The sequence below is a fragment of the Panthera tigris genome, chromosome A2 (assembly GCF_018350195.1).
Source record: "Panthera tigris isolate Pti1 chromosome A2, P.tigris_Pti1_mat1.1, whole genome shotgun sequence".
In the NCBI taxonomy this organism is placed as follows: domain Eukaryota; kingdom Metazoa; phylum Chordata; class Mammalia; order Carnivora; family Felidae; genus Panthera; species Panthera tigris.
This window is the reverse complement of record NC_056661.1, coordinates 143,783,437-143,811,267: the sequence shown is the minus strand read 5'-3', so window position 1 is coordinate 143,811,267 and position 27,831 is coordinate 143,783,437. Positions and strand designations below refer to the sequence as shown.

General features: G+C 59.8%; 1 protein-coding gene and 1 long non-coding RNA gene across 22 annotated transcripts in view; one reads left to right on the top strand and one right to left on the bottom strand.

Moving 5' to 3' along the window:
• Positions 1-19,605, top strand: part of LOC122234633 — a 23,583-nt gene extending 3,978 nt beyond the window's left edge. For 2 of the 18 annotated variants that reach the window (XR_006212483.1, XR_006212487.1), the window contains exons 2-6: positions 2,353-2,521; positions 3,902-4,064; positions 4,270-9,688; positions 9,959-10,115; positions 10,408-11,381. This is a non-coding gene — a long non-coding RNA (uncharacterized LOC122234633). Of the gene's footprint in view, positions 1-1,790; positions 2,522-3,901; positions 4,065-4,269; positions 9,689-9,958; positions 10,116-10,407; positions 11,382-11,843; positions 11,941-12,326; positions 12,482-13,430; positions 13,593-17,240; positions 17,389-18,935 lie in introns of those variants that run through there. The other 16 variants (XR_006212507.1, XR_006212505.1, XR_006212508.1 and 13 more) reach the window with 16 other exon arrangements.
• Positions 868-27,831, bottom strand: FLNC (filamin C). Of its 4 annotated transcripts, XM_042971780.1 has the most exons (48): positions 27,477-27,831; positions 22,868-23,116; positions 21,225-21,322; positions 20,926-21,076; positions 20,712-20,830; positions 20,426-20,503; positions 20,068-20,230; positions 19,691-19,891; positions 18,343-18,480; positions 17,820-17,946; positions 17,540-17,676; positions 17,137-17,330; positions 16,930-17,043; positions 16,180-16,323; positions 15,837-15,960; positions 15,541-15,701; positions 15,244-15,334; positions 14,985-15,154; positions 14,647-14,764; positions 14,295-14,557; positions 13,309-13,906; positions 12,454-12,627; positions 12,184-12,346; positions 11,743-11,903; positions 10,920-11,087; positions 10,717-10,840; positions 10,103-10,259; positions 9,838-10,027; positions 9,630-9,653; positions 9,260-9,507; positions 8,735-8,815; positions 8,334-8,433; positions 7,945-8,085; positions 7,547-7,675; positions 7,281-7,454; positions 6,488-6,649; positions 6,171-6,374; positions 5,600-5,752; positions 5,393-5,515; positions 5,037-5,279; positions 4,572-4,841; positions 4,334-4,471; positions 3,991-4,106; positions 3,282-3,414; positions 3,011-3,187; positions 2,642-2,860; positions 1,819-2,028; positions 868-1,694 (listed from the first exon to the last, which is right to left on the bottom strand). In XM_042971780.1, exons 1-48 carry the CDS (start codon positions 27,829-27,831, stop codon positions 1,507-1,509), a joined length of 8,163 nt encoding a protein of 2,720 aa, XP_042827714.1. In that variant the 3' UTR covers positions 868-1,506. The 4 variants fall into 4 exon arrangements, with proteins under 4 accessions (XP_042827714.1, XP_042827722.1, XP_042827728.1 ...); XM_042971788.1 differs by lacking the exon at positions 8,735-8,815; XM_042971794.1 differs by lacking the exon at positions 9,630-9,653 and having other exon boundaries at positions 27,477-27,768.

Here is a 27,831-nt window from a genome sequence, read left to right as displayed (position 1 = left end):
TTACAAATAAGGCACTTGTGAGGGGGCTGGCAGTTAGGGAGACTAAGAGGCTGGTGGGCCAGGGAGGCTAAGGGAGGAGGCTTGTGAACTAGGGAGGCTAAGGGAGGAGGCTGTGGGCCTGGGAGACCAGGTAAGAAGCTGGTGGCCGGGGAGGCTATGAGAAGAGGCTGGTGGGTCAGAGAGGAGGCTAAGGGAAGAGGCAGGGGCCCTCAAGACTTGTCAGTGGCCCGAGGGCCAGGGAGACTAGTTCAGAGGTTTGCAGGTGGGGGAGAACAGATAAGCTGGTGGACCAGGGAGACTAGTTAAGAGGCCATGGGAGCTAACTGGAGAGGTGGTGGGCCTAGGAGATGAGTTCAGAGGTTTGTGGGCCAGGAAGGTAAGGAAAGAGATCAGGCTAGGGTGACTAGTTAGGGGCTGGTTTAGGTTGGGGTCCTGAGCAAGGTCCGAACTGCTGGTGGGGCCAGAGCAGGTCCAGATCTGACCCTGGACTTAGCTGGATTAAACGTTCCAGGGTTTGCATGGGATTCTGCCTGCCTGCTGGGTGAGGAACATTCCTGTTGGAGTCTGTGCTGTTTTAAGGACCTAATTTGTTGAGAGTCTTTGAGGTCAGGCTAAAGGGAAGCCTGCCAGTAGTCACAGGGCAGTCTTCCAGAACACAGTGTTCACCTCCCTCTCCCACCCCCCAGCTCTCTAGGAGTCTGAGAACCAGTCCTTGGTTCTTTCAAGTATTTCACCAAGATCCCAGGCCTTACCAAATACATGGTGGCCACCCATAGAAAGCACATGCACAAGAACAGCCAAGCCTCTGCGACAGGCCAAACTTTATTTGGAGTTTTCCACTTACGCGACTCCCAGCAGAGCCGCATGACATGTGCAAAAGTCTCCCCAGAAAGCTGGGCCTCGCAGTGTGTAAAAAAGGCCCCCCATGGGGCAGAGCTGTGCAACCGTAAAAAAAAAAAAAAAAAGAGAGAGGGAGAAAGAAAGCAGTCCTCCAGGAAGCCTGGCTGGGGCAGATACAAATCGCTGTGGGCCAGGCCACGTGCCAGCGCTGCTGCTGGTTCTGGGTCTGTTTTCTCCTCCGATTGTGCTTTCTTTTCCAAGTCCTTAACACTCTGGGGTCGTGGCCACCAGAGGGGCCAGACACAGTCCTTAGCAGCAAGGTGGTCTGGCCGGCAGTGCGGTTTGAGGGTGCCCTCTCTCACACACGCAGACACCCCCAAACACATGCTTCCCCACTGGCCTCAGCCCTCCCCCACCCCACCTTCGTGTCACATTCACGGGAGGAACACTGCCCTGAGACAGACAAAGCCCTCCAACCCCTGGGGGCATGGCAGGGTGGGGAGGCTAGGCCGTTCACTTCACACCCCAAGGCAGGTATTTGTGGTATCTGATTCTGTGCGTGTGCATCTAGGTGTGGTAAGTGTGTTTGTGTATGTGTGTGTGTGTGTGTGTGTGAGTGCATTGGCCGGAGGTGGGGGCTGAGGCTGGGGGAGGCACTTCAGGGATTCAGGGCACGTTGACTTTGAAGGGGCTTCCGGGAACACTTTCGTCGCCCCACTTGACAATGAGGATGTAGTCCCCTTTCTCCTTGACGGTGTAGGTGACATTGTAGACCCGGTTCCCCATGTGCTTCACGTACACCTCCTCACAGGGGGTCTTGGGCCCATGCACGCCCACCATCATCATGTTGGTGCCTGGAGGGGGAGACGGAAGGGGCTGGCTCACACCAGGGGCCCACAGCCCCATGGTGCCCCCCACCTGCCATGTTCTTGTGCACTTGCCCACTCTAGGAAACCACCCTCTCCTCCCTTGGCGTGCCTGCTTTGCTGCAGTCCACGGTGAAGGAGTTCTTCTGGCCCACAAAGGCCTGGGACAGCCCAGGGCCCCGTGTCACCACCTTGCTGGCATCCGAGGAGAACTTGGGGATGGAGCTGTAGCTGGAGCCACGGCTTGAGGAGGATTTGGTCACGGTCTCCACCAGAACTGTGGATGTTTCATGAAGGCTGTGGCCTCCAGACAGCCGGGGACCTGAGGGACAGCGTGGGGTAAACACAAGCTGGGTCAGAGGCCTGCCTTCCTGAGGCAGCAGGCCCTCAGCCAGCACCAACAGCCCCGTGGGCCACATCCCTTCCCCGCTGCGGCACCCAGAATTCCTAGTGAGCCCGGCTGTGCGCACAGCTAAGGCTCATCCTGAGACCCTGGGCCTCTGATGGCTCCAGCCCTGGCACGGTCTGGGAACTCAAGTCCCAGGGTTAAGAGTCTTGCTTTAAAAAGGAACATATAGCCAACTGATCCTTCACACTGCTTCCAAAAGGAAAGCTTGCTAAATGTTTACTGAGCTTTGTGTTTTAGGAAACCAGAAACATATGAAGAAAGTTAAGCTAAAGCTTGGGAGCCACTGCAGGGAAAAATTAATCAAGTGACAGACAACAGTAAAGAAGAAGGACTTGATTTTCAAAAATGATTCTCCGTGGTTCCACAGAATGGTGTGCCGTGCAAGGTCAGGCCCACTTTATTCCTGGTAAGTTGTCCGTGGATTTTAGGTCAGACTATGACTGAATATGAATGGCTGCTGGAGTCATCCAAGCTGGGTTGGGCTGCAGGCTGGGCTGGAGGGATGTCCCCCACCCCGGGCACTCACCTGTGACTTTGGCCTTGAAGGGGCTGCCCACGATGTGCTGGGGGCCACCGTACTTGATGGCAATGAGGTAGTTGCCAGGAGCCATGGGAGTGTAAGTGACAACATGGCCCTCAGGACACTCCCGACAGTCCAGCTGCACCTTGGAGGGGCCATCGATGGTGACAGACAAGGCCCCTGAGCCGGCATTCAGGGTGTTGACAATGAACTCTGATGACACGCCTAGGGACCAGAGGTAGCAAGGCGGTAGGTTGGGCCCTAGGCTCCGAGAACAGATCTCTGCAAGGACTCAGCCCTCTGGGACAGGGCAGTACAGGACCAGAAGCTGAGTGCCCCAATATCGGACCCTCCTCCCTAGCCCCAGGCACTCACCAGTAGTGCCTCCCTCAAGTCCAGGACCATAAGCTGACACCAAGCCTGGGTCCCCAGCCTGGCTCTGTTCCCCAACGCGGATCTTGAAGGGACTGCCAGGGATGTGGGCACCGTTGAACTTGACATCAATAGAGTGGACGCCGTTCTCGTGGGGGATGAAGCGGATGGTGTGCTTGTCTGTGGGGCGGAGGGTTGGTGAGTGAGCCTTTGTTCTTCCCCTCCCCGTCCCAGAAGGGCCTGGCATGGGTGGGCAAGGCCAGGGTCAGCTCACCGCTGTCCAGCTCAGAGACGTAGCACTCCTCCACCGCACCCGAGGGCGTGTGCACCCTCGCATCAATCACACCCCGAGCACCATTCAGCTGCACCGCAAAGGACGCCGGCTGGTTCACCTTGAGCCCTGTTTCCTGCAGAGGCCACAGCCAGTGCTCAGAATCCTGGGAGGGTCTGGAGCACTGCTGTCTGCAGCCTGACACTGATCCCAACCCCAGCCTGGCCCGGCTCAGGGAGGCTCTCACCAAGGCTCCCTTGGGAGGGGAGGGGGAGGCAGGGGCTGGGCCTATGGCCTTGGCATCTGCTAGGAGGTGGGCCCACTTGGCTGTGTTGGGCACAGTGGAGGATGACATGACGTATCCTGTCCTGACTAAAGAGATAAGATTCAAACACTATAAAGCAGGTCAGGGCCCAGAGGCCCAGAGGAGGAAGGGTGTGGCCTAGACTGCCCTGGGGAGGCTCCCTGGAGGAGGTGAGTCACTGGGGAGGACTTGAAGAAGCACAAGGAGGCCAATTGGGGGTGGGAGTGTGAGAAGATGATCCTGGGGTGAGGCATGGCGCCCCCTGCTATACGGATACTGGGAAAGAGGGAGAGACATCTGCCTGACTGTCTCTTCCAAGGTCACTGCTAAGCCCTGGACACATGGACCTGCCTTCACCTCCTGCCTCTCTCTCAGGATGGCAGAGGGGCCCCACCCCATGGCACATACCTGGAGGCTGGTGACAGTGAGGCGGCGAGCATCATCTGAGAGGGAGGCCACAGGTACCACAAAAGGGCTGTCTGGTATGTGTTCATCATTGAACTTGATGGAGACCTCATAGTCACCTGGGGAGAGAAGGCTGGTCAGGACAGGCTCCTTGGGCCAGGGCTCAGGTCTGGAGACAGACTCACACTCCCAGGGGTGTGGGGTGGAGGGAGATGGGGTAGAGAAAGAGCAGGGGCCCAGGTGAAGCGGGAGTTCTGTAGCCCATCTCTCTGCTCTGGTCAGCGAGCAGAAACCCAGTCTGGAAGGTCAGGCAGGCCCAGCTCCCGCCTCCATCATGGACACCCACCTGGTTCCTGGACAACATAGGAGACCCCACAGGAGCCATCTTTTCGGTCCTCAAATGAAATCTCCGCCTTGCTGGGACCCTCCACGGCAATAGACAGGCCTCCAGCACCAGCTTCTCGGGTCCAAATGCTGAATTCAGCTGGGGACAGGGAAGCAGGGCAGAGGCAGTTCTTTAGCACGATTGCCCATCCTGCCAGCTGCCCTGCCCCCACCCCCTCTCCTGGACACCTGCCCCTCACCTGGCACACCGGCCACACCTCGCTCCAGTCCTGTGCCTCCAGCCCGCACTTTGTGGGCACCACCTTCACCCAGCGGCCCCACAGTGAACTGAAAGGGACTGCCAGGCACGTGCTGGCCGCGGTACTTGACGGTGACTGTATGGGGCCCCATTTCCTGGGGCACAAAACGCACACTGTACGCGCTGTCTTCTCCCTCGACAATCTCTGCGGCTTCCATCTTGCCCGATGGGCTGGTCACCTGTGCAGTCATGTCCTGGGAACTGGCCTCCCCTGCAGGAGGTGGGATGGTTAGGCTGACGCTGGGGCTGCCCCCAGCCTTGGACCTTCCCTCCCTCCCTCCCTCAGTAAGACCCCTCCCCTTCCCAGAACACCCTGGCCAGTTGCCTGTGCCCTCCCCATCCTGTCCCAGGGGACAGAAGGCCCAGCCTCCCCGTGAGGACCCTGGCCCAGCACGGCCCTGCTTACCCTCCTGCTGCCGGGTGATGCTGCCAAAGGAGCCCAGGCGCTCCCGGCCCAAGAAGTCCCCGAAGACCGCGGGGAAGGGGTCTCCACCAACCTGGGTGGACTCCTCTACCCGCACCTCACGCTTGGTCTCTCCGCCGCGCGTCTTGCTGATCTCCGTGCGCTCTGTGCGGGTGTACGTGTGGCTGCTGCGTGTGAAGGTGCGCGTCAGGCGCTCCTGGGCAGACACCATCTGGAACCAGTTCCCTGTGGGGCACGGAGCAGTGGAGGTGAGTGTGCCGGAAGGACGGGGCCCCGTGGGGTAGGCTCTGGGCCCGCTGCCCTCCCCAGGGCCCTGCCAGGCTCTTCCCGGCTCCTACCTGGGATCTTGAGATTGAGGTCACAGGTGCTGCCAATGGTGGCAATGGAAGGTGCCTGTCTCCGCCGCGTGATGCTTTCCTTCATGCGACCCTCACCGGTAACCTTCACAGTGAATGGGCTTCCTGGAGGGGGAGAGGCAGGGGGAGCGGATGGCTCAGACACCGGCCTCCTGGCCTCTCCCTGCCCAGCTGTGGCCCAAAGCTTACCAGGCACGTGCTTGTCAGCAAATTTGATGTTTATGATGTAGGTGCCAGGCTCAGTGGGGCAGTAGGTGACTTTGCATGTGCCATCTTCCATGTCTTCACAGTTGATGTCCACCTTGCTAGGGCCTTCAATACTCAACCCCAGGCCCCCGTAACCTGGCAGGAAGCAAAGGACACGTGTCCCTCAGGCCCTGCCACCCTGCTCTTCCCGCCCCCCCACTACAGGCTCTGTCTGGACCAGGCACCCAGCATGTATAACCACCAATGAAAGCTGGCTCTGTGGGAGGAGGGGTAAGCCAGACACTGAGCCAGACAGTCCGGGATGGGCAGTATGGAAAATTCCCCCAGGTGGGCCTCTTGGGTTCCAGTGAGTGAGGGACAGTCAGAAACTTAAGAGAGCTGAACTTTCTCTTAACATTTAAGAGGAATGACCCGGAACATGTACTTTCCCTCAACTGGACCCCAGAACGGGAAGTCCAGGGAGGAGGCGATGACTAAGGGCTGCTGGGCAGGAAAGTTCAAGTCCTTGTTGGAAGCACCAGCCAAAACAAGGGGTTTCTGGGGCGAGAAGCACCTGCGTTGCGAGTGTCCACGATGAACTCCGCCACCTGGAAGGTGTGTCCCTCGGACAGGCCCTTGCCCCAGACCCGCACCTTGCTGGCATCTCCGATCTCAGATGGCCCCACCAGGATCTTGAAGGGGCTGTTGGTGACATGCTTGCCACTTTTGCGCACGCTTACCACGTGCTCCCCAACCTCCTTCGGGGTGAAGGAGATGCCTGTGGAAAGGGGGGTGGTCAGGCATGGTGCCCAAGGCCTGGCAGAGCACCCCTTCCCAGCTCCTTTCAGGTCTTCCTCTTCCTGAGGCCCCTCCCCACGGCCCCACACTCACCAATGTGCCTGTTGGGCAGGCGCTTCAATAGGCAGGGCTCCTCGTTGCCTGAGGGGGCGCGGATGCTGGCAGTCAGCAGGCTCAGGTCACTCTCCGTGATCTTCAGTGACACATCCGTGGAGGTGCCCACATTGAGCTGTGATGTCCTCATCGAGTCATCGCCTGGCGGGGGAGTTCGACATGTCTGGCGGTTAGGACTCCAGGTAGCGTGTTCTCATGGGGCTCAGGAGACCTCCTGGCAGACCCCGCTGGACTCCACAGACCTGCCCACCCAAGGGGCAGAGAGGCCGAAGGCCCAAGAGAGCCTGGTCTTCATTCACGTGTTAGCTGCCAAAGCTTCCAGACAGGCCCCCTACCCCAGCTGCCTTGTGGATGCCTCCGGCCCAAATGGGATAAATCCCTAATCTGTGTGTTTTAATCGCAAGTCACACAGTTTCACGGAACCAAAACACTAGACCAGTCGGCACGGATCCCTTACTTGCTATGTGGCTCTGGTCGAGTTGCTTAGCCTCTCTGGGCCTACCAATCTATCAAAGAGGTTTATCAGTATCCTAACTTCATAAGAGTTACTCCAAACACTGAGATGATGTATTTCAAAGCCTGAGGGGTGGTTGGATATTTCTCACCTGCTACGGGGAATGGAATGTTCCTGATATTTGTACAAAAATGCCCTCTTCCACCCAAAAGGGGCCCCTACGCTAACAACCCTTGATTACTTGAACACACTGGTCTTGCACATCCATCGTGTGCTGAGGGCGTGTACTAGAGGCCTGTGTGCCTACTTCGACCTCACCTGTGATCTTGGCCGTGAAAGGGCTTCCTGGGATGTGCTTGTCATCAAAGCGCACGATGATGCTGTAGTCTCCAGGCGCTGTGGGTAAGTAGGATACGGTGCAGGTGCCATCCTTGTTGTCCTTGCAGGTGATCTCTGCCTTGGATGGGCCCTCCACAGCCAGGGACAGGCCCCCTGTAGGGGGAGGTGGGGCTGAGATCAGAGGTCCTGCCCTCATCCCTGCATCTGGCCTCCTGCTCCAGCCCTCTGCCTACAGCTCCCCTCACCTTCCCCAGCATCCTTGGTGACAATGGTGAAGGTGGCCGGCTTGTTGACCATGCCATGGCTCAGGCCTGGCCCATAAGCACTCACATGGCGGCTATTGATGGCATCCACGTAAAACTGCAGGGGGCTTCCTGAAGGAAACAGAGAAAGGGGACTGGGTCAGTAGTGAGGACGGGAGCTGCTTGAGCCCACCACAGTCCCAAGTGCCTTCCTGTGGCTTCCCTGTCTGCTGTGGGGGTCTGTCTGATGGAAGCCTGCCTCCCACCGAGACACCAGCCTCCCCAGGGCCTGGGGGTGTGTGCTGTGTCTGCACACAGCAGGTGCACAGTGAATATTTGTCGAAAGAAGGCAGGCAAGAATGAAGTCACTGTGGGTTCCTCTCAGCCTGGCCCCAACTTACCAGGGATGTGGTTGCCATCATACTTGATCCCCATCTGGTGCAGGCCTTTCTCGGTGGGTGCATACCTCACCGTGATGGTTCCATCCTTATTGTCGGTGATGTTGGGCCGGGCTGTTTTCCCAGAGGGCATCCGTACCTCCCCTGCCAGGGAACACAATTATGTAGGGGACCCTGTTTATCCTACCACAGCCCACCCTTTCCCTGCTGTCCCAGGCACCATGAGGTAGCCTGGAGCTGTGAGATGAAGCCCGAACTGGGACACAGAAGGCTCAAGTCTGAATTGCAGCCCTGCCCAACTTGCTGTGTGACCCTGGGTAGCTCACTTCCCCCCTCTGGCCTGGAAGAAGTCCCCACTCTGAGCTCTCCTGCCTTGGGCCCCCGGACAGTACCTGTGAGTTCCCCTTTCTGCACGGTGAAGGGGATGACCAGGTTGAAGGGCCTAAGCATGGATTCCATTGGCTCTACAGGCACCACTGGCTCCTCTGTGGCCTGGGGCAGGGGAGAGGAACAGTCATTGGCTGGGGAAGGCCTGGGGAGCTTGGCCTGAGTCACAGTTGAAGTCAGAGATAGGAAAGAACAAGATGGTTAATGGTGAAACCAGAGCGGCAGGAGAGGTGTGTCAGCTGCAAGAGAAGAGGTGCCGTGCTCAGCTCAGGGATGTGTCTGCCCAGCCTGATTCCCGCCTGCTCCCCAAGATGGCCCCCAGGCCATGCCCCAACCCTGGCCGCTGAGGATCAGAAGGAAGAAATGAAGGAGCAGGAGGAGGGTGACGTGTGGGAGGCGGCAGTACCCAGTGTGTGGGGTAGGGGCCGGGCCGGTGCGGCTGCAGCACATCGGGAGGCTCCTCCACGTGGGGCATGGGGTCACACGCCTGGGAGACAAGGCACGGGAGAGCATGGCTTATTACCCAGGAGGCCAGTTCACGCCAGCTCGAGTGAGTGAGAGCGGACTCAGAATGGCCCAGAGATCTGAAATCTCAGGCTGCCCGTGAGGCAGTATGGATAATTTGAGTGCTTTACCCTCTAGAGGGCTTCATCGTCCTGCAGGGCCACCTTGGGGGTATGTATAGGGACAGTGGGCCTGAGGATCAGAGACGAACATGGCAAGTTCCTCCAGAGAGAGCCGACCAACCACTGGAAGGGCCAGAAAACCGGCTGTGCTCAACTCCCAAGTTGGGAGGCTGTGGGAAATCAATGGCTTGACTCTGGAACACTCTGGGCCCAGAATCTATCAGGTGTGCGGACAGGTTCGTGATTCCTTGCTGCTGCCAAGAGGGCCCATCTCCCCAGCCAGTGTCCAGGGCCTTGGAACTTACCAGCACGTGGAAGGGGCTGTTGGGGATGTGCTCGCCTCCGAAGCGGATGGTGATGACGTACTTGCCCGGCTCGGGCGCTGTATAGTAGATGTCAAAGGTACCATCGTGGTTCTCAACCACATCCACGTCGAGCTCCGCCCCATCCGGAGTGGATACCGTGCACGTCACCTTCCCCTTGCCTGCCGCCTTGGCGTCCACCGTGATCACTGTCTCCTCCCCGATCTGGATGCGGGGTCCCAAGCAGGCACCTGCCACCCAGAAGAGCCAAGCCAGGTTGAAGGTCTGTGGGGGCTGTGCTCAGTCCCTCTCCATTCCCAGCTGCCCCTGCCACCTCAGCCCACAGTGAGAAGAGAAGAAAAAGGGCACTCACCCAGGCCATGGCCTCCAATGGACACTGGAAACAGAGAAGAGTGTGAGGCCACGTAGCTGGTGAGAGGGGGTGGGGGGTGGGGGCAGGGGAGGTGGGAGAGGTGGGCTCTCTGACCAGCAGTCCCCTGGGGACTGGGCTAGGGACCTGGAAGAGCAATGAGGGGTGCTCGATGGTGAGCAGGGGCAGAGGACATGGGGTGGGTGCCTACCTGTGACAAGACACTTGCTGGCATCCCCAGTGGGCAGGGCGTGGATGCGGAAGGGCGAGTAGGGGATCTCGTCGCCGCCATACTTGATGGTGATGGTGTACCGGCCACTCATGTCTGGCAGGTAGGACACGGTGTACGTGCCATCCCCGTTGTCTCGGATGTTGGCTTTCTTGGGCTTTCCCTCCGGGTCCTGGGGGAGAAGCAGAGGTCAGGGCCTGCCTGTACCCAAACCCTGACCGGGGAAGTGTACTACACATGGACTCACCAGGATCTGGACGGTGAGCAAACCCTCACCGGCATCCCGGGCATCGATGGTGAACTCCACGGGCAGGCTGGCAGGGATGCCAGAGGCGTTGAGGCCGGGGCCGCTGGCCCGCACCTTGCTGGCATCATGGGCAGGAAGCACCTTGATCTTGAAAGGGCTTGAGGGGCAGAAAGGATGGACAGTTGGCGGGGGGTCTGGGGGGAGGACTCTGGGGCGGGGAGGAGGGGGCAGACCACATCCTGAGTTTTGTGGGAGGATTACTCGAGGGTACCCGTGACAGACCCTAAGAATTTCTGCATTCCCAGGGAAGATGCTGTGGTTGGTTTAAAGAAGAGGGTGCAGGAGGCTGCCTTCTCCCAAGACACTCATTTTGTAGCTACGTGGTGGGAAAGCCCGGCCCAAGGAGAGCCCCTGGGGCTGTGCTGCCTGTGTGGTGACAGGCAGGGAGCCCCAAGGAAGAGCGGGGGGGGGGGGTGGCTGAGCCCGAGACCGGATGGGGCCAGAGTGGTGGGGGGAGGGCACCCCCAGGGCCCTGCCAGTGGCTGGCAGGTGTGGCCCCGGTGGGAGCACCCCAGTGCTCAGCCACAGCATGGGAGCCCAAGAGTGCTTCTCACCTGCGTGGTACCTCCTGGTCGGCATACTTGACGGCTACCGTGTAGGGCCCATCGGTGGCTGGGGTGTAGTGGACGGTGTGGGTGCCATCTCCCTTGTCACGCACCTCTACAGGCTCGGCTACACCTGAGCAAGGGGGGAGGGTCAGCAAAGCCTCCTGGTGCCCCGCCCCGCCTCCTTCCACCCTGCCCCAGACATTCGGTACCTGTGGGGCCCAGCACGGCCACTTGCAGTGGGGCCCGGCCGGCTTGGCTGCAGTCCACCGTGAAGGTCTGGGGTACCCGGGCCCTGACACCGGCCCCCAGCCCCGGCCCTGAGCACTTCACCTTCCCAGGGTCCACCACATCCTTCACCGGCACCCGGAACGGGCTCCCTGCAAGGAGAAGGACATCAGCCCCTACCCACCTACCCAGAAAGGTCTCTGACGCCGAGGAGGCAGGGGAGAGGTTCTCCCTGCCTTCCCTGCCTCTGAAATATCCTCAGAGAGGCCAGACCAACATGTACAAATGCTTAGGAACTTGCTCATAAACGGGGACAAATAAACTTGGCTGCAGACTAAGGTGGGGCAAACCTTATGTGCTGGGCCACAGGCCTGGAAGAAGACCTTAAATTAATAAAATGCTAAAAATGGATTATTTTAAAAATAAAATGCACTTTTGACCATGAAGTTAGAAAAGTTAAGGTGGAAAAAAAAAATGACCAATTTCAGCATGCCTAAGCTCTGCAATAACAGAAGACATGACCTGCCCAAACAGCTCAGCCCTGTTCTTTGCGCGAGGAGGCATGAGAGAGGGGCTCTCCTCTAATGGCGAGAGTGGCCTGGACTGTGCCTGAGTGACAACCCGTGAGGTCTGGCGCTCCAGGCAAAGGGCCGGGACGCCAGCCCTGGGTCTGTGGGAATGAACTGAAGGGTTGTCCCATCAGCAACAATCACTGCCCTGCCTCTTGGCCACAGCCTCAGCAGCCACGCGTTGTCACTGATGCCTTCCCTGCACAACCCTCCCCCGCCACCCACTCTCTCTGCACACCTGGGATGGGCCGCCCCCCAAAGGTGATGTTGACGTCGTAGTCTCCAGCGGTGAAAGGGATGTACTCCACGGTACAGCTGCCATCTTTGTTGTCCTTGCAGGACATCTTGGCTTCTGAGGGGCCCTCAATGGCTAGGCCAAGGCCTCCGGTGCCAGCTCCCCTGCAAGGCAACACCCTTCTCAGCTCTGCTAGGAACGGTGAGTAGGGAGAGGGAAGAGCCGCTGAAGGGGGTGGGTGGAGGACAGAGGGCAGGCTGCTAGGTGCCCAGCTGAGGAGGGACAAAGGAGCTGATCTTGAAACACCAGGGGAGGTAGGCTCCTGGGTCACCCTGGAGAGGGGGTGGGATGAGGCGCACACAGGAAGGACAAGGGAGAAGGGTGAGTAGCTGGAATCAGGGTGGCTACAGCATCAGTGTCCAGATTAGGAAAGGGGGAGGATACCTGGTCTCCACAGTGAAGTGGTTGGCCTTGTTGACCAAGCCGCTCTCCAGGCCGGGCCCAAAGGCCCTCACGCGGGTGGGGTCACAGCCCTCGGTCACGCCCACTCGGAAGGGGCTCTTGGGCACAGCTACGTCATCATACAGGACCTCCACCAGATGCACGCCTGGAAGCCAGCCACACAGGGCGATCAGGGCGTGCGCAGCCCCTAGCACCCCATCCGTACTGAGAGTCATCGGTTCCCCACCGTCCCCGCTCGGCCCAGGTCCTCACCCTCTTCATAGGCTGTGTACTGCACTCGGTAGGTGCCGTCCCCGTTGTCTGTCACATAGGTGTCCGTCTTAGCACCCGAGGGGTTGAGCACACGAGCTGTCACGTGGTTCCCACCTGTCGCTGTTAGGGATCTTGCGTCCACAGTGAACTCAGTGGTCACCTCACGCAGGACACCTGGGTCCCAGGAAAAGAGTACTCCGTGTGAGTCAAGGGCAGCCTCACATAGTCGCTCATGCCTCCACCCTCCCCAGCTTTCAGGCTCTTGCTCTTATCCGCTACTTCCCGGCCTGAGCCCAGCCACCCTCTGCCCACCACCAACCCCCCCCCCCACCGTGTGCTCCAGGCCCCTGCTTCGCTCCCGTCACCACCGTGTGATATTCTGTTCGTGTCAGGCACCCCACCAGGCTGTGGGCCCTTCAAGGGCGGGTCTGGGTCTTCTGTCTCCCTTGACCTTCCACTCTCATGCCTCGCCAGGGGCTGGCCTCCAACAGGTGGCCACTCACACTCACTGAACTGGGTTGAACTATCTCCTGACCTTCTACCCAAAGCTTTCCCACTCTATTCTCTACACTGGGGTCCTTAGCTTTCTCAGATCAGGCACCTGATCTGAAAGCTGGGATCTCCCCGGAAAGACGCACATAGGCAGACACAGTTTTGCCACGTGAGCAGAGGCAAAGCTCCACGCCCAGCCTCTGGCCCTTGGCTCCTTCTCTGGGGTACCTGAGCCCTAAGGACTCCAAGCGTGCCCAAACCCTCCTTTTACCTCTGCCTTGGCCCTCCCTGAGCCCTCAGCCCTGCTCCCTCCCTCCTGCTGATGTCCAGGGCTCCCTGACCAGCTCCGCCTCTCTCACTCACCGTGAGGCTCCACCCCGGGCCCTGAGACCTTGACTCCACTGGTGTCGACAGCAGGCTGCACGTGGACGCGGGTAGGGAATTTGGGGACAGGGTGCCCGCCATACTTGATGGTAATTGTGTAGGTGCCAGGAAAGGCGGGGCTGTAGGTGATGTGGTAGGTGCCGTCGGCATTGTTGTGGATCAGCACCTCGGCCTTGACACCGGCGTCCGACAGGATCTCGATGGTCAGCTCAGCCTCGCCAGCCTCCGAGCAGTCCACTGTGAAGGTGGCCGCCTCGCCAGCCTTGCCACGCTCCAGGCCCGGCCCACTGGCCCGCACCTTGCTCGGGTCGAACACGGGCCGGATGGTGGCCTTGAAGGGTGAGCCAGGGATGTGGGCTTCGGCAAACAAGATGTTGATGGTGTACTCGCCGGGCTCCGTGGGCAGGTAGCTGACAGCACATGAGCCATCACCGTTGTCCTGGCACTCAATCTTGGCCTCACAGGGGCCCTCCACAGTCAGCCCCAGGCCGCCCGTGCCAGCCCCCTTGGTGTCAATGGAGAACGGTGCCGGGGTGCCTACCAGGCCGCCCTTGAGACCAGGCCCATAAGCACAAACCTAGGGAGAGGAGCAGGCATATAGTTGCCTTACATCCGGCCTCTCCCGTGCCTGGTCTTCGTGGCTCCCCACCCAGCTAAGCACCTTTAACTGTAGCAGCTATGACAGGCTGAGTCCTTACAACAATTCTAGATGAGGGAATGGAGGCTGACAGATTAAATAGTTTGTCTCGGTTAGTGAAGCTGGAGCCCAAGCCCGGGTGTGATCAAAGGCCACACTCTTCATAACTAGGCTGTTTCAAAGGCAGGTCCTGAGATGGAAGGATCACCGTGGCCTTGGACCCAGGGCTGTAGTCATTCCAGGTACACGGGCCCTCTTGCCTCCGTGACTCATCCATTTTCCCTATAAACCCTCAAATCCCAGCTCCCTTCAACTCCTATCTCCTTACCTTGGAGGGATCGGGGGGCAGGACACCCTCCACAGCAAAGGGGCTACCGGGCACTGGGTGACCGTCGTAGGTGATGTCCACCTTGTAGGGTCCCTCCTCAGGGGGCATGTAGCGCACGGCCTGGGTTTCAGCTCCGCCCCCAGGCTCCAGCTTGCAAGGGATGGGGCGACGGGAGGGTGAAGTCATCCGCACATCCAGCTGCCCTTGACCGCCAGCCCCACGTGTGTTCACAGAGAAGGCCTGTTCTTGCCCCACAGCCACCTCTGCGGAGAGGTCAAGGGGCACAGTGAGCAGAGACTCCGGCCCACCCCACAGCACTTCTCCCTTCCAGGGTGGCTCCTGCCCCACTTACTGCTGTTCAGGCCTTGAACTTTGACTTTGCTGAGATCCAATGGGGGTGCCACATTCACCACAAAGGGGCTCTTGGGGACAGGGTCCCCACCGTAGGTCACCGTCACTGCCATGTTGCCCTATCAGGTACAAGAAGAGGTTAGAACTGGGTGGCTTAGACACGGCCTGGCAACATGCCCTTGGCCGATGTGGACCTCGGGCTCAGAGTAGCACAGCCAGAGAGGATAGGTGCCAGGAAAGGGCCAAGACGACCCAGAAGTGGTCCTAGGAGACCGGCGGAAGGAGATGCAGGACCCTCGTCAACCAGGATGGGTGGGGTGGGGAGGAAGTGGGACACACCTGCTGGACGGCCGTGTACTTGACGGTGTAGGAGTAGTCATGGTTGTCGATGATTTCAAAGTCCCGCACGGCCTCACCCTTGGCAGCCCCGGCAAAGTGCACGTCCAGCTTGGCCTTGCCGGCTCCCTTGGTCAGCACCGTGAAGTGAGTGGGCTTCCCGACTTCCACACCTGGGGAGCCCACCCCAAGACAGCGGTGAGGGCCTGGTGGACACCTAGCATCGATCCCGGCCCAGCCCAGCCCCCGCCCAAACGCCTACCCGTGCGGTTCAGCCCAGGGCCCTCGGCCTTGACTTTGCTGGCATCGTGGGATGGGTCCACCTTAATGTGGAAGGGGCTGGCAGGGATCTCCTGGGTGGAAAAAAAAGATCTGGTCAGGGTAGGCAACGGTAGCTTCTGAAACAGCCCCTTTGTTCCTTCTGAGGCCCGCCGCCCGCACACAGAAAGTGCTCTGTCGATGGCCGCGCAACTGTCCCCAAAGGACAGGATATGAAGCTGCGGCTTAGGCTTGGAGGCTGCAGGCCACCAGTGACGGCCAGAAGCCAAGGGTAGGGTACCTGGTTGGCAAACAGCACCATAATGGTGTAGCGGCCGGCCCCTGGGGGGGTGTACTTGACTGTGAAGGTGTCATTGTCGTTCTTGATGATGTCAAAGTCGATGTCAGCTTCTGCAGGGCCCACCACTCCGGGAGCGCACTTGATGCCGATACTCACGTCACCTGAGGGGAGCCAGGCACAGGGCCATGAGTGGGTTCTCAACGGCTGCCCCCACTTAGCTCGAAGCAGGATCTGGCCAGAGTGCAAGCCCCACCTACCCAGGCCCCACCCACTCCCCTGACCACAGCCAGGCACACCTTGCCCAGCCTCGCTGCAGTCCACGGTGAAATAGGTAGGCTCGTTGGCCTTGAGGCCCGTCTTCTCCACGCCTGGGCCATACACCTTCACCCGCTCGGGGTGACTGCCTTCTCCCACGTTCACCTGTCGGGAGGAGGTTGATGCTCAGCCCAGGGCCCCTCCCACAGGCCCCATACCCCATCACTACCCACCCCGGCCTCAGCGGGACCAGCCTCAGCCTCTTTGTGGGTTTTGAGGTGGGGAGTGGAGACAAGGTCCCAGGGACAACCAACATCTCCTGTGTGGGGCTCCACCCTCCCTCTGGGACCCCAGGCGGCAGGGGGGCAGGACAGGAGGACACACCCGGAAGGGGCTCTTGGGCACATTGACGCCTCCCCAGGAGATGATGATGGTGTGTTTAATGGGCTTGGTGGGCACGTAGGAGCAGCGGAAGGTGCCGTCGCCATTGGGGATGACCATGATGTTGACAGGGCAGCCATCAGCATCCTGGGTGGGGGGGGGGGTAACCAAACGAGAGTCTTAAGAACACTCCGGCCTCCTCAGAGCACTGACGCCCTCTACTGGCCTCAGGCAGCCCTCCTCACCTACTGCCTCAGACCTCAGGCCAGAAGAGCCCAGCGCCACGTGCTATGGTGGCGGGGAGCACGCCCTGGGAGCCATTTGTGTGGCCCAGCCTCCCAGCCCAGGCATCTGCAATGTGTTAGCTGGGAAAAGGCTGGTTTAAATCAATGTTTCTAAAATTGAATAGTGAACATGTTAAAGGAAAATCATCCTCTTGAACCCAAGAGTACATTCGTTAACTTCTAGGGATTAGCGGACAGCAGCATGAGAAATGGACTTGGGAAGTCAATGTCATATTCAAATCGTCTTTCAACTGCAAAATTATTAGTACAAAAAAATACACTTTTGGTAAAATATGTTCATAAGGTTATCATCAGAAAACACATTTTTAAGTTTCCCATAGTTCTTTTGGATCCGTGAGAGTCAAGCCGGGCCAGTGACGCTACAATTTCCTCTGCCTCTCACCTGCCTCTGCCCTCCCAGGGTTCCTGCCCAGGGCAATGGGGGTAGCAGGACCGGGCAGTGACTTACCTGGGCATACAGGTTCAGGTCTCCCTTGCCAGCAGCACGGGCATCGATGGTGAACTCTGCAGGCTTGTCCACGATGCAGCCAGTGGGCTCCAGGCCAGGCCCAAAGGCCTTCACCTGTGCAGGGGGAGGAGCGGAGGGCTAGGTTGGGGACTGGAGGAGGGCCTGCTCACCCCATCCTGGGCTAGTATGCAGGCCCAAGGACCCCACCTTATCCGGGAAGCAGTCAGGTGCGGCTGGCTGGATGTGGGCAATGAAGGGTGAGTCTCGGATGTCCTCGTCATCGCAGATGACGTGCACGGCGTACTCCCCAGGTTCCGTGGGCCAGTACCGCACATCGCAGGAGCCATCCCCCTTGTCATCACACTCGATCTTGGCCTGTGAGGGCCCCTCGATGGAGAATCCTGGGCGCGACGGAGGGAAGATCAGGGGGTCCAAGAGGCAACTTCGACACTCGGGCAGGTCTCCTATCGCTCCCTCAGTCACCCCTCCATCCCACTCCGTCTCATCCTGATACTATCCAGCGTTCCCGCCTCCCGTCCCCAGTCACCCCCCGTGTCCCTCCATCGCACCACTCCCCAGCGTTCCCGCTTGCTGCCACCCAGCCACTTACCCAGTGTCCCCACCTCCGTGCCAATGGCCTCCACCACAAAGTCGGCCGACTTCCCCACCTGGCCAGTTTTCAGGCCGGGACCCCAGGCCCGTACCTTCTGTGCTCCTGCCTCTGGGCTCACCTGTACCTCAAAAGGACTGGGCGAAGAGGGATCTGGGGTCAATGCCGGGAAGCACCTCTGCCAGAGGTACCAGTCCTCTCTTCCCTCAGGCAGCCCGTCCTCCTCTCCCCAGCCTGTGAGGCCCCAGACAGGCAGGCCTGGCGGGTGCGTGGTGCTTACCTGCGGGGGATGGCATAGCCGCCCCACGTGATGGTCACCACATACTTCCCAGGCACCACAGGGTGGTACTCACACTCGAACACACCATCTCCAGCCTCTCGCACTTTCACTGGCTCTTCTGTGCCCTCTGAGGAGACGGGGAGCACACAGGGAGGTGATCACCAGTCTGAGAGCCACAGATCCTCAATCCCCTCAGGGACCCCGGCACCCGGGCCCAGCCTGAGGGCAGTGCGACTAGTGGGCAGAGCTGAAACTCGGGCAGGGACCACATGCCATCCCTGTGCATGACACCCAGAGTAGCATGTAGGGTGAAAAGGATCATTTCCAGTTTGCTGGTGAGAAACTGAGGCAAGAGAGGAGACAACATGCCTAAGGTCCCATGGTACCTCTGGGCAGAGTCTCTTCTTGGAGTCTCTCCGGGGCGGGGCATGGTGCTCGTTGTCACTGCCCTCAGGAAGCCAGAACCACGGGCCATATTTCCTCCCTGCTCTCCCACCCCCCAGTCCTGGGCCCCGGCACTCACTTGGCCCTTTGACTGTGACCTTGAGCTCTCCGCTGCCGGCACCCTTAGTGAACACCTTGAAATCAGCCACCTCTTTCACACGCACACCCTTGGGCTGCAGGCCCCGCCCAGAGGCACGGCAGGCGTTAGGGTTACAGGCTGGGGGTTGGAAGGAAAAGATTAGGGGTGCTGAGGGGCTGGAGACAGAGCCTCAGCCCCTCACCACTCATTTCCCACCTCACTGGACATAGTCTTCCTGACCCTCACAGGCACGGGCTATGGCCTCATGCAGTCCTCCCCCGTGCTCCCCAGGGCCCCCGACACAACTGGGGCCCTTGGGAGCCATGCTGGACGAGGAGCCGGCTACAAGAAACCCTCCCTGCTGGGCTTCTCAGAGTCAGTGTCACTTGGGACACAGACATGGCAGAGCCTGGGCAGAGAGTGGGGCAAAGAGAGAGAGGGGAAGGCCCCAAACCACCCAAAGCCACCCACCCAGAGCCATCTGAGCCTTCTCAGGCAGAGCCACCATAGCAGCTTTAGGACTAGGTCATGCCATAAAACACTAAGCGAGGCCACAGAACGAGATATTCAACATAACATGAAGCCTTCTGCAGGTCACAGGCAATGCATGGAAATCAGCCTGCCACAGAACACTACCAGTGGCAATGAACCCAGACCTTGCTACTGAACGCAGGCCAAAGAAGAGTGATCTCAGACTGCCACGGAACACATAAAATGGCATAGGACCCAATGGGATGCCACAAAACAGGCAAGGACGTATAATCCAGGCCTACCACAGGACACAGGCAATGGCACAGAACCTGGGGCCCGTCACAGAATGCCACAGAAGGGGGGCAATTCCACACTGCCTGGGCCATTCCACACAGCACAGGTGAGGCCAGTCAGCTGTGGCCATGCTGGCCCCACCTCCCCTGGACAGTACTAACGTGGCACCACTTTCTTGGCCTGGTGGATGATGGGCACGGAGGGGACGTGTGACGGCAAAGGCTCTGAGCGGCAGGGAGAGAACCAAGTGGCGGGAGTCACCACCCGAGGGCCTGGGGTATGGGTGCCCATCACATATGCCCCCACAACCCTTGCAAGGTGGCACCTGTCTGTATACTTTGCTGTGGTCTCCGGACCCTCCCTGGGATAGTAGGTGGAGAGATGACCAGGATGAGATCTCTCCAGAGCTACCCCCTGCCCCCGTCCCATGGATATTCTACCTATCCTAACGCCGGCTCCCCTCCCACCCCTGGATTTAGTGGTTCGTTTCCCATAAACCCTCAGCCCCGGAATTTGGTGCCAATTCTCTCTGTGTCCTGGCCTCAGGGAGGGTGGCTGTGGGGCTGGGTGAAGGGCCTTTTACCTTCAGCTACATGGACGGGGAAAGGACTGCGGGTGATGGGGGCACCAGCGAAGGCCACATGCACCGTGTGGGGCCCCTCCATCACAGGCCTGTACGTGCATCGGAACGTGCTGTCGCCCTTGTCCTCCAGGGCCACCTCCACTGTGTCCCGCCGGCCCTGCGGGTCCACGATCACCACGGCAACATCACCAGTGCCGGCCCCTGCCGTGCACAAAAAGCCGTCAGCAACCCCCTCTCTGGACACAGACAGCTGCTCGGGGCTCCCTCACCCTGGGACCACCCACCCTCTGGCTGAGACCCTGCCCCTGTCCCCCATCCACATCACCCCATGTAGTCACGCGCTGCCCGCCTGACATCCCCCTAGGGCCCATCCTTACCCGCAGTATAGATGTCAAAGTACGTGGGTTTGTTGGCCACATTGCCCACAGGCTCCAGGCCAGGGCCACGGGCTGACACCTTGTTGGCATCTCCCAGAGCCATGCCCACGTTCACCTCAAAGGGACTGCGTTCGATATTCTGGCCAGCAAAGAGCACAGTCACCTGCAGGGCAGGGGCCAAATGTTAGCCTCTCGGGGAAAGCAGTTCTTTTGAGAGGGGGTGGATGGGCAGGGCGCAACCGAGGCTGGGGAGAGGTGGGCCGCTGGGCATGCTGGGGTGGGCTGCGAGCTGAGAGAGGGCTCCACGACGACAGAGCCAAGGACGTGAGCGGGATGGGGAGGGTCGGCAGGGAGATACCTTGTGCAATCCAGCAACCTTGGGCACATAGGAGACAGCATAGGTGCGGTTCTTGTCATTGTTGGGAACCACTTTGGCCTATCGGGAAGGGAAAAGACCGGAAGTCACAGAGGCTGCAGCCCCTCCTGACCCCATAGTGCCTGGCAGCACCCACGGTGATGCTTCCCCCAGAACCCAGCCTAGTAGTTAATTCTGGCAGCCATCTCCAGGCCAGTCCCACTAGCAGCCCGTGGTCTCTGGTTTGAAGCCCATGCCATTCCCTCTCGTCCTCAGCAGCTCTCCATACCTCCTCGGTGTGGCCCTCAGGGTCCTCAATGTAGACCAGCACCTCGCCCACGCCGGCATCCACCGTCTGCACGGTGAAGTGGGCAGGCTGTAGCACAGTGTTGCCGTGGGGCTCGATGCCTGAGGGACAGACGGCAGAGCCAGGTTACTTAGGAAGACCCATCCTAGGATGGACCCGACTGCCCAGGGAAGACCGGCAGGGACTCGACACGTACCAGGCCCGTAGGCGATGGCCTTCTTGGGGTTCAGCTGTTTAGAGCGAACAGGGGCACCAGGTTTGAGTTTGGCCTTGGGGAACTGGGACAGGTAGGTCATGACAGAATGCTCATCCACGTTGGGGTCCACAATCTCCTCGGGGGCAATCACCTGCCACAGGGAAGAAGGGAGTTACAGGGTGCCCTCTACCCAGTGACCTCGGTGGTCTCTCCCCTCTTGACCGGGCATCCTCATAGACCCAACCTCCGTCCTGGCCCTCCTGGCCCCCTACTCTCCCCCACCCTCTTTGTTCGTGTACCTGGGGCACCCCGAGCCAGTCGTCCGCCTGCTGCATGGCCTCCCGGGCGTTCTCCACAGGCTGGTTGGGGTCCCAGGCTTCCCAGTCAGGGCACAGGCCTAGAGGGATGGTAGAGGGAGACGATGAGTAGGGGAAGGCAGCCAGTCAGAATGCAGAGCATCTGCTCACCCGACACCCTCACAGGCTGCGGGGTCACGCCCGCTGCCGCGCAGCTCTGGGCCCCTGACCAGCCAGGTTCTTGCTGCCCCCCTATGTTACGGACCATCGCTGGGATGCCCATCGCCATTGGGAGGCGCGGCAGCCCTCCCTAGCACCAACAATGAGGCCTTTCTGCCCTGGCTGACGCAGCCTGGCACCAGCCCTGCCAGTCAGCCTTCTGCCGGCCCAGGCCCCAGCGCAGACCCTGTCAGGACAGCCCCCCCCCCAATCCTTCCCGCCTCACTCCTGCTGCCTCGGGGCAGCAGGTTCCATCCTGCACATGCCTCTGACGCCATCCTCTACAAGGTCTCCTCACAGCCTCCCTCAAGTCCTAGAGCTCCAAACACTTCCCACGTCAGCCTTAGAGCCGAAGACACCCTCATTAGCCACTTGGGGAAACTGAGGCACATAAGGGCATGTTATGAGAGGATAGGTTCTCCTCTGTGGCCACCCAAAACACAGCCCTCCTAATGGGAAGAATGCTGAGGCAGCTCCAGATCACTCCTGTCAAGGGGTGCAAAGGTCAGGGGGTGCCTGGTCCAGGCCAGAGCTGGAGGAGGGGTGATGCTCACTGGCTGGGAGGGGGCCGGCGCAAAGGCTGGAATCCATGACCGGCCGGAACAGCTGAGCTCACTTCTGGCGGCCTCACCAGCTGTGGGCAATGGCTCAGCAGCTGGGAATGCTTCCCAGGCGGCTGGTGCCCCCGCCTCCCACCCCCTGCTCCCCAGCTGACCCCAGACTGGGGAGGATTCTCCCAAGGGGCCATGGCTCCCCAGAAGCAGAGCTGACCGACTCAGATTAGAAGGCGATCTATCTTCTTGGGAGGTGATGGTCAGAAAGGGAGATGCCTATAGGGCAGGGCTCTAGCCAGTCATGGCCTCAGTCTTCTCATGGGCCCTGACTGCCCCCCCACCTGACCGGGCCAGGGCCTACGTTTGAGAGGACAGTGTTGGGCCACCTGTCACTGGGCAGCAGCACACCAGCCTCAGTCCCTCCTCAAACCTCTCCCAGAGCCTCACAAAGAAGAACCCTCTCAGGGTCTGACTTCTGGGCTTCTTGCTACAAGTCCTACCACATTTCCTTTCTCTCAGCTCAGCAGAAATGGTACCCGTATGGCAAAGTAGGACACTCATGGAGCAGGAAGTTGAGACCTTGGGCTCAAGTTCAGTTCTGCCACAGATAAACTGTGTGATCTTGGACAAATCACTGGCCCTCTCCGGACCTCATTGCCCTGACTGTAAAATGAGGAATTCTGAACCTTTTGCTGCAAGCTGCAGTATCTGTCACACCCGCAGGAAGGGCCTGTCACCAGCAATGACTGTCGGAGCAGAGGGCAAGCCCCACAGGCCGTCCTGATCCCCCAGCCCGGAGATATGCATTCTGACAGCCACAGCCCTCAGCACCACCAGCGAAGGGCTCCATGATGGGCCCACTGGTCCACTTACCAGGGGCACAGTTGTCCACCAGGGCGCCCAGAGCTTTGCCATCCTGCCAGTCACGGTTGAAGTTAGTGATGGGCAGCTGGGGCACCTTGTTCTGGATCCAGCCGAGCAGACGCTGCTTGGGCGTCTGCTTGCGGGCGTCCTCGTCCTCCTCATCCTCCCACATGGGCATGGAGATAGAGTAGTGTAGGATCAGCGTCCAGATCAGACCCAGGATCAGCTTCAGGTTCCCATCCACAATGGCCTTGCTGTCTGCAGAGTGGAGGGGACACGCTGGGCTCAGCGAGGGGGCTGCCCTCCACAGCTCAGCTCACGAGGCAGCTGCTAGAGCAGAGGGGGTCAGGCCTCCCGCTTTCGGAACCTGCCCCCTTCTCTGCCTACCGAATTCTCACCCTCCAGCAAGGCCAAGGCCGCGCCCAGAGGCCTAACGTTTGGGGTCTGCCTACAGCGTGCCCCACAGCAGGTACTTTCACCTGTGGAACAGCGCGTGCGTGGGCCTCCATCCGGCTACAGGCCCCCTGGTGATCATCCGGGATTATAAGCCTCTGCGGGGGGGCTGCGCCGTTTTCATTTTTTAAGTTCTTTTGAGGTGTGCCTGACACACAAGCTGCACGTATTAAACTGGACAAGCTTTGACAACATGTATGTGCCTATAACACCATCACCACAAGTCATAAACCTATCCACCTCTCCCCAGATTTCCTTGCACGTACCCCTTTGTGGTCCCTCCGCCTGCCCTTCCTTGTCCCCCTTTCCAGGCAACAACTGGTTTGCCCTTGGTTACTATGGATTAGTTTGCATTTTCTAGAGATTTATACAAATGGAATCATATAGTAAGTACTCTTTGGTTTCTTTCACAGTAGACACTATTTCTCTACACTCAGAGCCTAGGACTTAGTAGGATCTCAGTAAATACTAGTTGAATGAATATTTAAAAAACTGAAATTAGAGAGGAATTAGAACTAACCTGGTTCCAGCCGAATTCTCCTCTTGAACACCATAAAAGGCTTTTGGAACAAAGTTCGGGGAGGGGGGAGGAAGAGGGGGGTACAGTGCATGCTTGGGTAAGGCTTGGAAATCATGTTTTCAAATGCTGGGGCCAGTGGGATTTCACATGAGCCAGGGGGAATGTCACCCGTGTGGACTCAAGTCTCAGGAGCTGAGACTCTTCACCCATCCCCACCTTGGAGGAATACTAGGGACCAGAATCGCTTCCTCAAGATTCGGGAGACCTCGTTCTCCTTCAACAGCCAGAGTGAAATATCCAGGAGCCTGGATGGCCTACAGTATGAGTCTTTGGAAGCCAGCTTATTTGTAAAGGGCAATGCAGGCCTGAAATCCATCAGCTTCCCTGAACACTACTTTTAGGAGGTTGGGAGGGGGGGACAGAAGATTCAGCCTTGTTTACTGGCGTTGCCTGAGAGATGGGAGAGGGTGGGGCTGGAGGCGCACCCCCCTCTCCCCCCCCACACCCACACCCCTTACACAACTTTTCCTCCTCCCCTAGATCTTGGGAGAAAACAGTCCGGAGACCAAAGGCCTGGGGAACCCCAGCATCCCCCACCCCATCCCCACCAGCCCCCAGGAGGGGGAATCACAGCCTCTCTATTCCTCTGGCCTCCAGCTCTGGCCCCCTTGGCTCCCCCACCCTTTCACTGATTCATCCTTCCTTCCCCGGCAGCTCCCCAGCCCGCCCCCTCTCCCCCTGGCTCTGCTGCAGCACAAAGGTTTGGCAGCTTTCAGATTCCATGACACAACTCACTCCCGGCCTCCCGGTGCTTCAGGGCGCTCTCTCAAACACACAGGCCGCCATACTCTCACACAGTCTTGACACCCAGTGCCCCAAGGCCTCTCACCACCCCGACAGTCTCCAAAGCCAGTGCTCACACACCCAGAAGAGCTTCTTGCAAACCGGGGGGGGTGGGAGGGGGGGGCCAGATTCGTGGGAGGGAGGCCTTGAGGCTGCTGGGGTTGGAGGGGGTGTCATTCATATTTGCTGCAAGGAGAAGTCTCTCCCCAGTGACTGGCCCTGGGCCAGACAGCAAGTGGTCCACTGCGGCTTGGGGCAGGAGAGGGACCTAGAGTCCTGCTCCGGAGCAATGACCTTCCTCTCCAGACCCATTCCTGCCCCAGGCCAGGCAGAAAAGGGGAGCTCAGGCTTCCTCCCTCCCACCCTGAGCCACCACTTCTTCTCCAGCCTGGGGACACCCCCCAAAGGGGTGGGAAGAGCCCTACAGCCAGACCCTGAGGCCACCCCAGGCCTCAAGGGTGGGGAAGGAGAGAGGGCCCTGGCGAGGGAGGTGCCGGCACAGCTGCTGCCCCCCTCTGGCCCCTCCCTCAGCTGTTGGCTCTAGAAGGAGTAGCAACTGGGGAACAGCTGCGGCACAGAGCTGCCTCATTAGGCCTCTTTGTTTGGAGGGGCTGAGGGGCTGGTGGGGGCCGGGTTGGGGTGCTGGGGTAAGGGCACACAGCTCCTTCAACCCGGGCTGAGCACCCCGTTCTTTAGCTGGGCTTCCCAGCCCCCAGCCCCCACCCCACTCCTGGAAAGGGAAGTGGGGAGTCTTTCTGACCCCCTCCCAGGTGCCCAGATGCTCCATCGAAGTCCTGAGATAAGGCCCAGAGCAGGCCGCCCCCCCCCCCCGCCCCCCAACCACAGCCCCTTCCCACCACTGATCGGGCCAGAGGGAACCAGAGGAAGCAGAAAGCCGCCCCTGGTGGGGAATCCCTTGACATCTCCTCAGGGTCGAGCAGCCCCGCCCCCTGTGCCCCCTCCCTCCACCCTCAGCCTCAGGCCCGGCCCCAAATTGCTGACAGCTTATCTCATCAGCACGAGTGAGCCACTTGGCCCAAATGGGGAACAGTTCCCCTTCCTCTCAGCGGGAACCCAGGAGCGTCCCTCCCGCCCCCAAACCATCTTTTCCTTCTTCCCCCTCTACTCTGAGCCGGCCCCTCCGCTGTTGAGCCAAGGGGCCGGAGCCAGGCACCGCCATGGGGGAGGGGAGAGGTGCGCTCAGGAAGGATGAGGCCTGGAGAGGGGCCGGCGGCCCCCGCAGCGGGGAGGGGAGAGGAAGGCTGAGCAGTTTCCTATAAAGTCCTGGTGAGGCCGCGGGCCCTCCTCTTGAGACCCCACCTGGGACCGTCAGTCTGTCGGTCAAACCTCAGCATGCAGGGGGATGACAGCCCCAGGACTGACTTGTCTCTGATTCCCCCACACAAATCCTCCGACCAACCCCCCACCGACACACACTCTGTAGCCCTCACCCCACTACACACACCAGGGTCCCCTCCCCCACCCCTGTCCTCAGGCTTGTCCTTCTGGAAAGCTCAGAGACATCTGCTGTGTCACGGAGGCAGGGCTATTTCCAGGCCAGAGCGGGTGGGGTGGGGGGGCAGTATTGGGGCAGGAGGGGTAAGGCCTAGAGAGGGGACTGGACAGGGCAAAGGGCCCCAGACTGACTTCAGCTGCTAATTCAGGAGGCCTAGAGATGCCCTGAGGGAGAGTGGGGGTGGACAGATATTCAATTATCTTTGGGGTAGCCTGGTGGGGGAAGGCATCGGACCCCATGTGAAACTCTTCTCCTGGGGCTTTGGGGTGCACCCCAAGGGGCCCTTTCCTGTAAATCACAGCAAGACTCTTAAGAGCTCACCACTGGGGTAGGGGGGTCTTCTCTAGGCCCCCAGCCAGCAGGGAGGACTGCAGGGCTGTGAGGGGAGGAGCAGCCTCTGACCACTCAGAGCCCACCCTCAGCTCCCCAAGCTCCCAAGCCTGGAGCGCTTCCCCACCCCCACCAGCACTGATACACCTTCCAAATCTGGTTACACTCAATGACTTCCTCCCTTCTACAGGCCTTCCCCTCCCTCCTCTCAACCCAGACAGTTAGCTGCAGCCAATCCAGTCCTAGGGAGTGGGCTGGGGCCTGGCATGGACTTAGGGGAGCACCCTCCTGCGCAGGCTAAAGCAGGAGGTGGATAGGCAGGGGTTAAGGTCTTCTGCCCTCTCTTAGTGCCTTTTTAGGTTTCTGAGGCTGGGCCCTGCCTGCCCTGGCCCAGGGGCCTGAACCCAGCTGCTAAGCACAGGCCTGTGGAGTCCGCCTGCCCCCCCCCCCCCCAATGCCTGCCTAGCCACCAGCTTCCCTGACCTGCCTTCAGCCTGCTTCTCCCCCATGGACGTGCTGGGAGGCAAAGAAGCTCTTTGCTTTGTTTAGGGAGTAAATGCCCCCCAGGAATCAGTAATGGGCACCCTGTCTTCTCAAGCATGGGCTGGGATGGCCCCATGGCAAGAAAGGGGACAATGAGTAGAGGCGGGTTGATGGGAGTGTGTGCCGGGAGGCTGAGCTGGACGACTTAGAAACGGTAAGGTGTGGACTCCCCTGGGGAACCCCAATATTCCGCTGAAGGGACAGAGGGGTGTGAAGGCACTGCCCATATGGCCTGCATCGATGGCAGGAGAGCAGGGGCCAGGGCCCTCTCCCTGGGCCAGGGGGCCACCCTCTGTCCTATCTCAGCTCCCGGCACCCACCCAGCACCTGTGTCCGCCGCCCCCAGGGGCCAGCCCTTTCTTGGGGCACTTCCCCCTCCCCGCTGTGTCCGTGCACTGCTCGCCCGCACTGACCGATGGACACGAGCTTGATGTGCTCGCGCTCCAGGAACTCGAGGGCCACGGACACGTTCTCCAGCTTCATCTGGCGGAAGTTGGGGCGCGGGTGGAACTTGCGATACATGCGCTTCTGGCTGAGCACCTCGAGCAGCGCGATGAGGCGCAGCCCGTCGCTGAGGTCTCGCTGCAGGTCGGTCAGGCGCTTGCCCACACACTTCAGGTGCTCGTTGCACCAGCGCGTGAACGTGTTCTGCTGGATCTTCTTCCACGGCGCGTCCTCCGCCAGGTCCTTCTCCGTGGACGGCATGTCGTCCACCTCGTCGCCCAGGCCGAGGCCGGCGGCCTCTGAGTAGCTGCTGTTGTTCATCAT

Excerpts from the sequence above, each read along its gene's own strand:
- FLNC (XM_042971780.1), bottom strand. The coding sequence starts at position 27,831 with ATGATGAACAACAGCAGCTACTCAGAGGCCGCCGGCCTCGGCCTGGGC. Across the intron at positions 17,947-18,342 it reads GGTCACAGTCAAAGGGCCAA|AGGGCACAGAAGAGCCAGTG; the intron begins GTGAGTGCCGGG and ends CCGTCTCCTCAG. Across the intron at positions 5,280-5,392 it reads CCTCAATCTCAAGATCCCAG|GGAACTGGTTCCAGATGGTG; the intron begins GTAGGAGCCGGG and ends CGTGCCCCACAG.